The 15,180-nt window shown below is 38.3% G+C and overlaps 1 protein-coding gene and 1 pseudogene across 3 annotated transcripts in view; one reads left to right on the forward strand and one right to left on the reverse strand.

The window, feature by feature from the left end:
• AFF4 (ALF transcription elongation factor 4) overlaps positions 1-14,518 on the forward strand; it is a 78,118-nt gene extending 63,600 nt beyond the window's left edge. For all 3 annotated transcript variants that reach the window (XM_087816384.1, XM_087816385.1, XM_087816386.1), the window contains 6 exons: positions 89-225; positions 1,174-1,245; positions 2,382-2,475; positions 3,297-3,340; positions 5,644-5,864; positions 8,710-14,518. In XM_087816384.1, coding sequence (XP_087672510.1) covers positions 89-225; positions 1,174-1,245; positions 2,382-2,475; positions 3,297-3,340; positions 5,644-5,864; positions 8,710-8,837 — 696 coding nt within the window. In that variant the 3' untranslated portion in view covers positions 8,838-14,518. The remainder of the gene's footprint in view (positions 1-88; positions 226-1,173; positions 1,246-2,381; positions 2,476-3,296; positions 3,341-5,643; positions 5,865-8,709) is intronic.
• LOC107525405 (small ribosomal subunit protein uS5 pseudogene) lies at positions 3,432-4,310 on the reverse strand (annotated as a pseudogene).
• Positions 14,519-15,180: the final 662 nt, after the last annotated feature.

The following is a 15,180-nucleotide window of genomic DNA, read 5'->3' on the forward strand; positions in this document are numbered from 1 at the left end:
TATATTTAATCAGATTAACTAAATCTTCATTTATTGTTTGTTTCCATGCTACATCGGTGCAACTCTTATTTTTTTCTCCTTTCTTCAGTCTGACAGGTTTGAGAAAGCTGTATACTATCTTGATGCTGTGGTATCTTTCATTGAATGTGGGAATGCATTAGAGAAAAATGCTCAGGAATCCAAGTCCCCATTCCCTATGTATTCAGAGACAGTGGAGCTCATCAAGTAAGTGGGGAAACTTGACACATCATTGGTGATATTATTTCTCTGGTCTACCTAGGAAGGGGCTGATACAACTGTACAGTCATGTACTGCATAACAATGTTTCAGTCAATGACAGATCACATATACGATGGTCCCATAAGATTATAGTGGGACTGAAAAATTTCCGTCTCCTAGTGTCGTGGATCTGTGGTAATGTCATAGTGCAATGCCTTGTTTATAGTGATGCTGGTGTAAGCAAACCTACTGCACTTGCCTGTCTCATATAAATATACCACATACACTTACGTACAATACATAATACTTGATGATGTATAGCTGTGTTAACTGGTCTACGTATTTACTATACTTACTGTTCTTTTAAAGGATACTCTTTCTACATACATTAAAATTTTACTGTAAAACAGTATGCCACATTATGCCAGCAGCAGCTTCACATATCTTATGTTTACCCCATCTCTTGATTGCATCATTTTCTCTTGCACTTCATTTAATCTTGTGTTATTTTGTACAGTAACATTCTGTACAGGCTTGTAGCCTAGGAACAATAGGCTGTATACCATCTAGCCTAGGTGTGTGGTAGGCTGTACCGAATAGGCTGTATACCATCTAGCCTAGGTGTGTGGTAGGCTGTACCGAATAGGCTGTATACCATCTAGCCTAGGTGTGTGGTAGGCTGTACCGTCTAGGTTTGTGTAAGTGCACTCTATGGTGTTTGCACAGTGAGGGAATCGCCTGACAGCATGAATGTATCCCTACTGTAAAGCAGCATGGCTATATACAGTGGAGCTAAAGAGGATGTTTAATCCTTTATTGTCCTTGGATGGGAACTAGATACTTCAGTGAGTATTTTTGCCCTTATGTAGGTTAAAGTCCAGTGTTTTGAGGACTAAGGTAGTTAGAAGATCAAGTTGAAATACAGTGTCGTTTGTTTGTTATTTTAACTCACAGATACACTATGAAGCTAAAGAATTACTTAGCACCAGATGCTACAGCTGCAGATAAAAGACTCACAGTACTTTGGTGAGTGTTACATATTCTACCTCTTTCAAATGACAGGTCGTTCCATAAGAAATTGTGCTGTGTATGTGCTTCTGAAATTTATCCTTGAATCAACATTCTATAACCCTGTCATAAATCTCTCCTTGATGGGTAAAGTAGCAAATAATTCAAAATTCCTACTGAAAGGTTTTAATAGTTGTCAGTCCCTGATCCATTGCCCTCTTGACAAAAGCCTTGGAAGAGTGGGATTACTTAAGAACTCTCCATTGTCTTAAGTGGTCACTTTCCAGGCTCTTCTTTTGGTATCCTCTCTCCCCATTCACATATATACCTTTCCTTGGGGAGCAAATGTTTAAGCTTGCTCAGAATAAATAATGGAGTTTGTTTGCTTGTATTCCAGGCAAATGTAACAGTTGATTTGTTATAAGTATTTTACTTTACCTGGCACTATGTTTAACAGTTGGGAGTGCAGCTATGTATAGAATTGACATGGTCCTATTTGTCATAGTGTCTAGTGTGAGGAAACAAATAATTACAAGTATATGAATTAAGTAGTTTGGAAGAAAAGTATATGTAATGGTAAGAGTAGAGTGTAGGGAGACCTCATCCTTAGGTAGAGGGAACACATGCAAGGGCTGAATAGTAGGAAGAAACTGTAAACTATTGAGGAACCAAAAGAAGACCAGTGAGAAATGAAAGCGACTGAAGAGGTAGGCAGTGATTATCATGCAGGGCCTTTGTAAGCCATGTTAAGGCTTATATATATTTCCTCAGAGTTGTAATATTTATAATTGAGTTTCCTAGTTTTTGTTGTTTAATTTTAGATTACTTATAATTTGATCTATAGAGTCTGCCCCTCAACAGTTTTTAAGTGCATATGTTACAATGACATGTTGGATCCTGTGGGTGAGGTTTAAATTTTTGAATGACAACAAATAGGAAGCTAGTCCTAGGTATCTTTCCCTTCCTTCTCTCTAGTGTGAGTGCCATAATAAGAACACAGCTTTTGGTTTTGCCTAAGGGTTAGTATTGCTCACCTTATGCTTTGGTCTGCTCACATGAGCCAGTTCTGTACTCTTGCACAATGCAAAGATTGTCTGTACAGATGAGGCCAGAGCATGCTGTCCTATAAATAAGCTGCCCTTTTCATTGACTAGCCTGCGATGCCAGTCTTTGCTGTACCTGAGGCTATTCAAACTGAAGAAGGAAAATGCTCTGAAGTACTCAAAGACACTGACAGAGCACCTGAAGGTAAGTCTGCTAAAGAGGAGGGTCCATTTGCTAGGAGACAAAATTTGTGAAGTTTTCTATCCCCGCTCAAAAAGTGCCCTCGTTTTAACTGCCACAAGGAGGGAGCTACTGTTTGGGAACTCTCAAATAAGTTTGAGGTTTCTTGGTAAGTTTTTAAATGCACATATATCTGTTTGTAGAATCTATGTAGCCATATTCAGTAGCTCTTAACATTTCACTAGATATAGGCTATTTTTATCATGAAACCTAATTTATACTTGTAAAATGGTCTTTTGTTTTCACTGCCATCTTTCCTTAGACTTACAGTTTTCTAAAATGTCTTTCTGTTTTTTCCTTTAATAGCAACACATAAGTCTTCCTCAAATCTTGCCATGATTATGACTTGGAACCCTTCAGTAGCTTGCCATTCTCTGCAGGGTCAAGTCCAAGCTTCTTACCCTGACCTGCAAGATCCTCAAGATCTCTCTCATTCCTTACTTAAACCTGTGCTCCAGGATAACTAGGGGTCTCTCATACATTCTCTTTTCTGCAGCCTTTGTATGTGGTATGACTCACCTCTCCCACTCTATCATTTTGAATATTACTCATTCTTTATGTCTCACTTAAGTCTTCCAGAACACCCCAGCTCTTACCCATAACTTCTTTCTATTGCACATTTATACACACATACGCACATGCACACATTTTGGCTTTTAATTTACAAGGCTGATCAGTTCTGGACCAGTGTTTTTGAATATATTTAGTTTTATGTGTGTGTTTTATAAGTAGTTTTATGTGTGCGTTTTTAAATTTTTGTTAAGTACATTTCATTTTCTCCACAGAATTCTTATAATAATTCTCAAGCACCATCACCTGGCTTGGGAAGGTAGGTCAGTTTTATTCTATAAAATATTATTTGTGACAGGATTATTTATTTATTTATTTTATTTTTTGGGGGGGGTGCTTAATTCACTTTATTTTTCTGATATGAAATTATGTGGTGGCCACAGCTGGAGCCTGGGTCCTTTGCACAGAAACTCTGGTGTGGGTCTTTACAAGATGGTCAGTGAATTCCTGATAGAAAGACTTGGTGAAAACAGTCTCTTTCCAGAGATCTGGGGTGAGATAGCTGTAGGTCTTAGAGATGGCATCAAAGGTGGCCTTGGCGAAGTTGCCCAGGGTAGCTGTGCAGCCCCTGGCCGAGGTATAGCAGTCATCCATACCAGCCATCAGCAGCAGCTTCTTGGGCACAGGGACTGAGATGATGCCAGTGCCCCTAGGGGTGGGGGTGAGGCCACCAGTACAGAACCACAGTGGCCAGTCACCTTGCAAGGGACGGTGTGGGGCTTGCCAATCTTATTCCCCCAGTAGCACAGGAACAATAGAGAGCTTGGCCAGGATGATGGCCCCACGGATGGCAGTGGCTACTTCCTTTGAGCACTTAACATCCAGACCAACATGTCCATTGTAGTCCCCAATGGCGACAAATGCCTTGAATTGGGTCCTCTGGCCAGCCCTTGTCTGCTTTTGCATGGGCATAATCTTCAAAACCTCATCCTTGAGGGATTCCCCCAAGAAAAAGCCAATGATCTTAGATTCCTTGATGGGCAAGGAGAAGAGGTAGATCTCCAGGGACTTGATTTTCATGTCCTTGACCAGGCAGCCCAGCTTGGTGACTGGGATCCACTCCTTGTCCTCGGCCTTGCCTCCACGAGCTCCATGGCCTCGGCCCCTCCCCGACCCCGGCCACAACCTCGGCCGCCGCTGCCAAATCCTCCACGGAAGCCGCGGCGGCCACTGATTCCAGGGTCCCCGGGGCCTCCTGGGGCCTTCGCAGCACTGGCGTCATCCGCCATTTGGTGTTTCCTCAGAAAGAAGCAGGATTATTTTTATGTAAAAGTGGAATGGGTAGGGTCTGACTTCCAAAATGGTAAGATGACAACCATTTAAAAAATTAAAACCATCTCTGATTAAGAATTTTTAAATATTTTAACTTTTTTATAAATTGAAATAGGATAATGAACATAATCTTACAGATTAGAGAGGAGGGAACATTTCACCTGCAGAAATCTGAGTTTTTTCAGCACCTTAACTCTCCTTACAGGTTGATTTCTTTTGCTACTTGGGTTTTTATCACAGTAAGTTTATCTGTACTAATATCTTGGCACTGCCAGAATTTAATAATCAAGGCATGGTTGTGGTTTCTCCTTCACCTCCACATCAGGTAATTGACATTTTGTCTGTGCCTCTCTGTATTTTCTTAACCAAATTATAGTGCCAAAAGTGCGGATAAAAAATATTATTTTTCTTCTTTTTTAAACAATTTTTTTTAATCCTCACCAGAGGATACGTTTTTATTGACTTGAGAGAGAGAGGAAGGGACAGAGAGAAACATCGATGTGAGAGAAACATCTTTTGGTTGCCTCCTGTATGCACTCTGACTGGGAATCAAACCCACGACCTTTTGGTGTACTAGACGGTGCTCTACCAACTGAGCCACACCGGCCAGGCTCGATAAAAATGTTCGTAGATAACTTCCTGCTTACCACCCAACTTTTGTTTGAGTTTTCCTTTTTTACGGTCTTGGGCATTTCTACAAATTTTAGTACTACTGAAATGAACCTGCTAGCTTTCAAAATGTGTTCTAAGAAATATTTAATTGACAGAAGCTTGAGATGATTACAGTTGATTGAGAAAGCTATACCTCTCTGTCAGTTCTGAATAACTTGGTTAAACTAGGAAAGTACGAGAAATTATGTAATTCAAAATAGGATGTTCCCATCTGCTACCACAGTTATTTTGTGCTAAATTGTTAATTCCACCCAATTTTACAATGCAGTTTGAAAAGTACCTAAATATATGCCCATCGAAAGTGTGTTGAATTTTTGAATGAGGCCATCTGATTTACTAAGTCTTTGAACTACAGTAGTAACATTTCTTTCTCATTTCTTGTTCTGTTGCCATTTATTAAAACGGAGTCCAGATAAGATGATAATTCACAGTGGTCTTTTAGTGAGCAGAGTATTTATTTAGAAGAAATTGTACTTCCCTGGGAACCCTTCTAGTTTGAAAGAATCTTTTCATTTGAAAATTTCATGTGGGCTCCTTCTAAGAGCCCGTACATAGCACATTTATTTCATCATGTTCACCATATTCATATGAATAAATGTCCTGTTTCTTTGTGTGTAGCAAAGCTGTTGGGATGCCTTCCCCTGTTTCTCCAAAGCTGTCGCCAGGCAATTCAGGAAATTATTCTTCTGGCACCAGTAGTGCTTCAGCAAGTGGTTCTTCAGTGACCATTCCACACAGGATCCACCAGATGGCAGCCAGCTATGTTCAGGTTACATCTAACTTCCTCTATGCCACAGAAATTTGGGATCAAGCTGAGCAGCTTTCCAAAGAACAAAAAGGTAGGATGGTCTCTGGAGAGATTTTGAGGGGTAGAATTGTTAAAAGGAACTTTTATGACCTAGTTAAGTAAGTGTCTGGTCTGCATTTTAAGTTTTTTATCTAGTCAGTTTGCTAATCCCCATTGCTTAGCAATCATATCGAATGTACTGAATTTGGTCAGAAAATACCTTTCACTATACTGGTGACACAAACTAAACTAAAAATAGTTTTTGGTCTAAGACAAATATGCTTTGTTCTGGTATATTAAACACAGCTCATACAATAAAATAATAAAATATATGTTCCTGTTTTAGGATGATTAACAGTAAAATTGGCTATAGGCATAGGATCACATCCAGACTTCTTATACATATGAGATATTATAAGAAAACATGTTCATACTAGACTTTTAGGTATGTTGGAAGAAACTTATGTGATACAAGAGACTACAAAATGAATAGATTTCTAGCATTTTTAAATATTAGATAATTTGAGGCTTGTACTTTAAATTTGTTATTGCCCAAATTAAGAACAGTGAGAATTATAAAGATTTAAAGACCTTAGGAAAAAGTACTATATAAATACCATGTTATTTTAGTAGATGATGTTAGTATATATGTGTGTGTGGCATCTATTCCAGTAGATCCTTTGTGGAGAAGCACTAAAGTAGTCAATCAAGTGTCCTTTTGTCACAGTACATTTGAATACTGATAGTATGAACAGATAATCAGATGGAAATGAAAGATTCCTCTCCCTAAAGAGGGGTAATGGTGACAGAACAATAGAAGGGGGACCCCAACATCTAACAAGGTTGTGTTTTTAAATTGTTTCTAATATTTTAAATATTGCTCAGGAAAGGTTACAAATTTGAAATTCTTTTTTAGTCACCCCTACTTTTACTTTCCATTCTTCCTCCTGATTCGAGTTTTGGAGCCTTTTTTCCTTTCCTTTCCTTTCCTTTTCTTTTTTTCTTCTCCCTTTTTGTATGGCAGTTTTCCAGCACTGACTAAATGAAACAGAATGATATGACAAACCCATGGACCTTTCATTCAGCTTCAGCTTCAAGAGCACAATATTTTGCTAATCATGTTCCATCTCTCCCTGCCCCCCATTCTTTTCCCCACAGTACTTTAAAGCAAATACCAAATCATGACATTGCACCTGAATACTTCGATATATACATCTTTAGGTGATAGACTTTTCAAAAACATGATCACCATGCCTTTATCACAGCCACCCAAATGAACTATCATCTTACACCTAGTCTGCCAGCAGATTTTCCTATTATCTAAAATATGCCCTTTTTTTAACAGTTGAATTTGGTTTAGATGGGATCTAAACATTTATTGATCAGTCTCTTAAGTATCTTCCCCTCTTCTACTTTTTTTTGGTGTGTGTGGCCATTCTACTGCTGTCAAGGAGAAACTGGGCCATAGACTAAGTCATATTCTGGATTTGATTGATAACTTTCTCCTGGTATCATTTAGCTTGCTCTTCTCTGTCCCCTTAATTTCCTTCATACTGGTAGTAACATCTGTTGTTTTCTTTCTTTTTCCTAATCCTCACCTGAGGATATGTTCCTATTGATTTTAGAGAGAGAGAAAGGGAGAGAAAAGATAAACATTGATGTGAGAGAAACATCAATTGGTTGCCTCCCACACATGCCCCACCGGGGATCGAACCCGCAACCTGGGTACGTGCCCTGACAGGGAATTTGCTCTGGTGAATGGGATGGTGCTCAACCAACTAAACCACACTGGTCAGGACTGGTAGTTACATCTAGAGGCTTGATTAGTTAGACTTGAGTTTATTATGTTATTTTTTTCAAGTTTATTATTTTAGATAAGAATGTTTCATAGGTGGCACTCTAGATTTTCAATTACATCATAGTATAAGGCATGCAATGGTTATCTCTTCTTTAGTGATAATAATATTTGACCATTGATTCATTTAGGTGGTGTCAGTTTGATGTAAGATTCCCTGTTAAACTTTAACTTGATGCTTTTAGCATCCATTTATGATCATTACCTACATTTATTATTCCATTAGGAAATAGAAAATGCATCAGAAATTTTCTATTCTGATATTCCTGCTACATTAATTAGCTGGAATTCTATAAAGCAGAGCCTTTTCTTCTCAGCTGATTACTTCTTGCCTTATTTGAGTAGATCTTTACCATGAGAATGACCCCTTTTTCTGTGCATCTGTATCAACTGTCTTTATCGTCTGAGTCCTGCATCCCTCTATCTCCCAAAATTGCATTGGGATCAAATGTTAGGATACTCTTTTCCCCTCTTCCTCTCTACACCCCCCTCACATGCACATCAGTCTATATTTGTTCACATAGGGAGAATCCTTTTATTTCTGTCCCTTATATTTTTAAACTACTAACACATGGGATTTATCAGTGTTTCACGGCATATGATTACAACAGAAAGGTTAAATGTAAGCTGTCATAAGTGTCTAAGCCTCACAGGGGCTCTTAAGGGAAAACATGCTTCTTATGCAAAAAACAGTACACAGAGAATGTTTTGAGTAATAATAGTACATTGTAGTACTTGGTCTCCATTTTAATAATGTTTACTGCATGCTAATAGTTTATAATTTCCATCAGCGGAATTCTGCTTATATGTATAATGCTTAATTCCTGATCATACAGTTCATTTAAATGTTTTGTGACTTAGGGAAAAAATATAACTTGAGATTATGGAATAATTTGTTCTAAGACACAGACAGTTATTTTAGTGTAGGAGGGTGTGTTTTTTTACTTCATATGAATACTATTTTACAATCTAGACTAAAAATTTTAAAGCCAGTGATTAAAAAAGAGTGTACATCATTTAATGAGTGTTTTTGGTTTTCTAGAATTCTTTGCTGAACTGGATAAAGTAATGGGCCCTCTCATCTTTAACGCAAGCATCATGACAGACCTAGTTCGTTACACCCGGCAGGGACTGCACTGGCTTCGCCAGGATGCCAAGTTGATATCTTGAACTGAACACATTCTCGTTGCCTCTGATTTTCTCCACAACACTGTGTTACATCACGAAGGAAAACTGCCATAACATGCCACCTAGTCAACACTAAGAATGAGGAATGGTTTTCTCCTCCCTTGTTCATGTGTTATTGTTTTTTATAACCCAAAGCCATCATGTCAGTTGACCCCTTCAATAGTCTCTATATGAAAAATTATTTAAATGCTTTTAAATCTGCAGCATATTGATAAGATGGTTTCGGTAATCTGTAATAAGATTGAAATTCCAGTTGCAATTCATAAGTAATCAATTGAAATTCTATTTATTGTAATTTTTTTTTAAGTTCCCACATTGGGGCTAGTTTAAAACTTAGTTATTTCTGCCTATAAATTTATCCTGTTAAATATTTAGCATAAATTTAATGTAGGCACTTTTATTTATATACTTTGGGAGCTTTGTTACCTAATAATGTCTTTTTGTGGTAGCTCTTCTAAGAGTAATAGTTGGTTCATCTAAAATATGGACATGTTCTTTCTGTACCTACTACCTGATAATATTTCAAATATTAACTACAATTTTATTAATGCAGAATTTATACTTAGTATTAATGATATTCTTCTACATATGAAAATCACTTAAATATGAGAAGATAGCATTCTACATGGATGTAAAATGAAATATGTCTGATTTGGTATGCATTATTTCAAGAACTGTGAATGTGTGTTGATAACACTAACAATCACAAGGTGACTACAACTTGCATTTAATGCATTACAAAAGAGGGCAGGCAGACTTTCGAGGAGAAGCATATCAAATGAAGGGTTTCATAAAAGGACAATCTTGAACTTTATGGATTTTACTAAAACCATGTGTTCTTTTATGTTGCTAATTATTTGACACTTAATTGAAATAGCATGTTATTGTGAGCAAAGGATGATCCTACTCCTGAAAGTTGCTGCCTAAATCTTTTTCATTGATGATCTTTAAAGGGTAAAATCTCTCTTCAGGATTCTTATGTAAAAAAATTTTTTCCAAACTAGATTGTGATGCTCTGATAGGAGCCTGCAGTGACTAATGCAGGAATGGGCTGGAGCCTTAGTGTGTGTGTTTTGTTACACAAGTTAGAGTTCTAATGCCTGATGTAGAGATGATGAATTTCTCCCTTTAAGTCTGTTTTGTAATTATTCCCTTTGTATTATGAAGGCCCTCATCAATGATACATGTTTCTGATGGGATCAGAAAATTCACACTAGAAAATTACCTAACTTGGTTCAATGTGAGCTCTCTTGGGAAGGGGTGGGAAGTAGGGGTATTGCTTAAGAAGCCAGCTCTTTAAGAGTTGTATATCAAAGTACCTTTTCCTGTAAGGTGCATATAGGAGTCAAAGGTGAGAAATATTTCCTCTATCTTGTTTTAGTGCCCCTATCATGTCTGGTGTGCCTTAAATCTTACCTTTAAATGAAGACTCTAGACTGTTTACAGATGAAGTTTTACACTAGGACCAGATCACCAATATAGTTGGTTTTCTGCAGTAACAATGTTAAATTCTCTCTCCTTTTAAATCTTCCTTTAGGGTTGCATAAAGGTTAATTCTCCAGAAAAGCGAATGCTTTGGTACTGAAGGTAGTCTAACCTCCTGGGTAGTGGGCATCAAAAACAGTTTGTTCTCTCCCCGTTCCAAAAATGAACCCACCCAGTCAGAAAAAAGAATTATCCTGCTGTTTATAGATGATTGCTAAGGCTTGAAATGGGAAAGGAGGAATAGGAAATCTCCAAGCCCAGTGGTGCAGTGAATTCTCTGTGTTCAAGTCTCTTTTATACTTATTCTGAAGCTAGAGAACTTTCATTGTCCTGTGGCTTCATATTTCTAGAACTTCTTTACTGTTTTGTACCTCAAGTTGTTTTTGCGTATCATTGAAGAATGATAGCTATGAATTATGTTGACCACCTTAACCCTTGGAGAAATTGCCTCTCATAATCTTTCTAACTTAAACTTCGTGGGTTTTAGGAACAGTTTTCCTTAAGAGGACAACTTCTCAGTGTCCATGGTAGTTATTCAGTAAGAAACTTGCCGCTGTTAATCCAAATCCAGTAGACATATGTCCTGGCCTTCTGACTTCTCTGACCTTGATTCCTTCATTTGTAGTGATGTCCTAGAAATGGAAAAAGTACCCTTTGAGCATTTAGATGGTCAGCAACAGCAGCTTGTCGGCACCTCGGAGTTCCAGTGTGTTCTAGTCTCTAGTGTGTCCTCAGAGGCAGCAGGAGCGTTTCTGGAGTCACACATTCATTTTGTTAAAGCAGAGTTTCCTGCATGTATTATGGTGCTGCTTTAAGATTCTCTCTCTCTAAACTGTCAATTCTTGGAGAATGAATTTTTTCAAACTTTTCACTGTGGCGGGTTTTTCCCACCAGGTGGTAGTGGGCAGTGGATCAAAATCCTGTCCTAAATCATTGAATTTTTAAGGCAATGTTCTGTGGAAACACCACTCCCTCTCCTGAGCCCATCTCAGAAGTTCTGTCTGTGTCTTCATCTGCTCCAGCACGTACTTTGGACTCCTTTACAGGTGACCATTCCTCCTTCCTCAATAGGCGTCTTCATTGTCTCCAACCATTTAAAACTAAGTTTGACAAGTGGCTAAAAACTTAGTCTGAGACTTGTATTTAATATATAGTTAATTCTAGAAATAGCAACTATTTAAAAACTACTGTTGACTGCTCTTTAAGACCACACTTGTATGAGTCAGCAGCCTACACCATTGGATTCTTTATAGGCAACCAACCAGCAGATTGTTACATAGTAGTCTTGCTCAGCCTGTGCAAAGCTGGGCTGTGGGGAGAGCTTCCCTCCAGGTGATTCTCAAGCTTCTCCAGTCCAGCCCAGGCCCAGTCTTGCTGGGGAGCATTCAACGCATTTCTTGCCTCAGTGCCACCTTTTTCTGGGCAAGTAGCCAAGAACTGACTTTAAAAGCAATGAGTGAGTAGAGTACTTCCAATAAATTTACAGTTACAGTTGCTGAAGAGTGGAGAAGGCTGACCATCACTAATTTAATTCTCCAAAGTAAAAGCAATCTAGAGTAACGTGTACACATGCCCACACACACCTGTGCTCTGAAGAGCTCTCGCACTGATGGATCCTTGGGCATCTAGGCTGCACTTTGACACACACTTGTGGCTTTATTAGATTCACTGCTGTTGTTTTTAATTGTTTGTTTCTTTTAATTAAAGAAAGGTTTAATCAGCTAGCTCAGACAGCATCATTTTGTGTTTAATGACAGAAACTTTGGGAAATTACCTTTACTGAATGAGCTTGCATTGTAAAGCAAGTGCCTGCAAAAGGCACCTGTTCTGAGTGAACGTTCTGACTGGAGTTTCAGAGCAGCCAGTGGTCTCTCCAGTCCGTGAAGCCTAGTTGTGCGGAAGAGAGTAGCTGTGCACTCTTCCGGGTGTGAGGGTATGCAGCCTTGGATTGAAAACTATGTACACATACACACTTTATATATATGTATGTAATGTATGTATGAAAACATGAACTTAGTTTGTCAAAAATGTGTGTGTTTAGTATTTTAGCTTAGTGCAACTATTTCCACATTATTTATTAAATTGATCTAAGACACTTTCTTGTTGACACCTTGAATATTAATGTTCAAGGGTGCAATGTGTATTCCTTTTAGATCTTTAAAGCTTAATTACTATGATTTGTAGTAAATTAACTTTTAAAATATATTTGAGCCCCTTTGTAGTATAATAGGGCTCTTACAGGGTGGGAAGGATTTTAATTTTCCAGTTGCTAATTGGACAAAATGGCCTCATGTATTTTGAATTATAGGAGTTTGCTCCTGGGTCTCAGGAACATATACTTGGAATGACTGATTTTAGGCAGATTGTGGTGATGTTTTTAAAAGCAAACAGAACCTAAGAAAATTGGGAAAGCATTTCAAATCCATATAGACTCCTAAACTCATGTTCCCTAATTATGTGGAACACAGATGTCATTTCAATGTCATGTATCAGTGTGTTGGGGAGGCAGACTTTTTTCCAATAATAATACTGCACATTTAAGGTTGCTATTCCATAAGATAAGTAGAAGAGATAACTATGGAATGACTTGGAATATGTAGTGACAAGAGGCCAAATTGGTCATGTTTGTGAGCATGTCTTTCACATACTCACTGAAGGAGTTCAGTTTAGACCCCCTAGACCCTAGAACCAAGTTGACAAGTAACAGGAAGCAAATTATTAGTAGTTGGTAAAGCAGATGGTGATTCTATTCAGTTGAACCCTATTGCTAATTAAAATGAACTTACTGTCTCCAGAAAAGGGAATGGAAACAATATCTGAGTCTCTTCTCTTTTATAGAATTTGGTCACAGAATAAGGCATCCGAGTTTAGTCTAAACCGAGTCTTGTAGGTCTTTTAAGTTAAGCATCATAAAATAGCAGCCTAAGTAATCATCATGTAATGAAGTTGACTTTCAGGAATGTCTGCATATGCCTCTCCTTGCCACCATTGCTCAGCTAAGCATAAATTGTGATTCTTAAAAAGAAACAAAAAAGTTCTCTAAATGAGCATGGGAAAAACAAACAAACACAACTCCCACCCGGAAATTCTAGTAATACTCAGTTTTGACCTCTTCCTGCTTCCACGTGGAGTTTCTTTTCAGCTTTTAACCATTGGAATTTTCTACCTGCTATGTTCCTCTCTGGAAAATCTCTCTTTGGAAATGCTGCCTTTCAAGTCAATGCCATGATTATCCATGTTGAGTTTGTTGTTGCTGTTCAAGAAGCGTCCCTATTTTACAACTTTATGCACACACCTGGCAAATCATTGACATGAGCATTCAACAGTACTGGGGTTGGGTTAGGGTGGGTTGGGGCGGGGCTCACCAACAGAGCTGGCCCAAGTGGCAGTGCCTGAAAAGGCACCATCTTTGAGGACCAGATGTGGGGTTGGTAAGCACAGTTATGAAAATTTCTATCTAGCCTCCGTTTTGAATGGTTTTAAGAAATTTTGTATATGGAGGATGGAAATGCTTATATATTTATTGAAAATCCTTTTATCTTATTTGAAATTAAAATTATTTGGTGAATAACGGTTTGATATTTGGGGAGGGTTTTGAAGGGGAGGTAATGCCGCTGATAAATTAGAAGCCTTGTTGATTCTGCAGAAAGGTACTGTTAGTGTCTGATTGGATGCCTTTGTTTTGTACATGATCCAAATCTTTGTTTTACATTTCTTTTATCCAAAATATTTAGGCATCTGACATTTTCAACCAAAATTTCAATTATATACTGTGATTTTTATTTGTTGCAATATGTTAAAATTTCAGAGGTACTTTGGGGTTCAAAAGCTAGGATTTCTAAGTCAGTATGTGCATTTCACATAATAAAGCTGTTAATGGTGAGCAAAGTATTATATACTAACTAGATTTTTCCACATCTGTATAGTATATTATATGTATTTTGTGGTATTGAGATTATAGAAAGTTTAGAGTGTCAAACATGCGTTTAATGTGTATTTTTAAACAAATTTATGGCAATTAAAATATTTGGAGACAAGGGTATCACATTTCAATTTGTAAAGATCTTTTTAACTCTACTGTGTCATTAAGATGCTTTGTATAATGCCAAACCATAGCTGGAGAAACTAAGTTTAATAAATATCAAATAGATTTTCTGTATTAAAGTTTATAAACACTGTCAATTCTCAGTTTTCCCTTTTCATATAATTTCTGTTTTGTGTTTTAGGGTCCAATGCTACTCTTCTTTAAAAGTCTGGTCCCGCCAGTCCAGGTCTCACTTTCTAATTACCGAAATGCTATATTTTTGCTGGCCATGGGTCCTATTGCATAGATCAGAATTCGCCCTGCTCCAGCAGAAATCTCAGACAAATCCTTTTTGCTGTTCTTGGTGCCTTGGGCTTTTATTGTTTTATTTAACTAGATTTTTTCCCACTTCTGCCTTTTCAGTCACAGACAAACTTGGGCACATCATCAGGTAGCAAGTGCCAGCACTGGCCGTCTTTGGCACCCAGGATCCAGGGCCACAGCGTAGGAACTTGCTGATCACAGAGCTCGTACTGAACCGTAGCCTGCCGTCGGGCTCTTTACCTCAATCGGCTGCCTCCTGCGCGCACCCCAGCCGGGGGTCGGGGGCACAACCTGGGCGTGGGCCCTGACCAGGAATAGAACCCACGGCCTTTCAGTGCATGAGATGACACGCAACCAGCTGAGCCACACCGGCCAGGGCGTGTGCTTTCTTTCCTTTTTTCATTTTCTTTTTAATCCTCACCCGAGGATATTTTTTTCATTGCTTTTCAGAGAGAGTGGAAGGGGGGGAGGGGGACATCGACATGAGAGAGA

The sequence above is a fragment of the Miniopterus natalensis genome, chromosome 4, assembly GCF_054644295.1.
Source record: "Miniopterus natalensis isolate mMinNat1 chromosome 4, mMinNat1.hap1, whole genome shotgun sequence".
NCBI lineage: Eukaryota > Metazoa > Chordata > Mammalia > Chiroptera > Miniopteridae > Miniopterus > Miniopterus natalensis.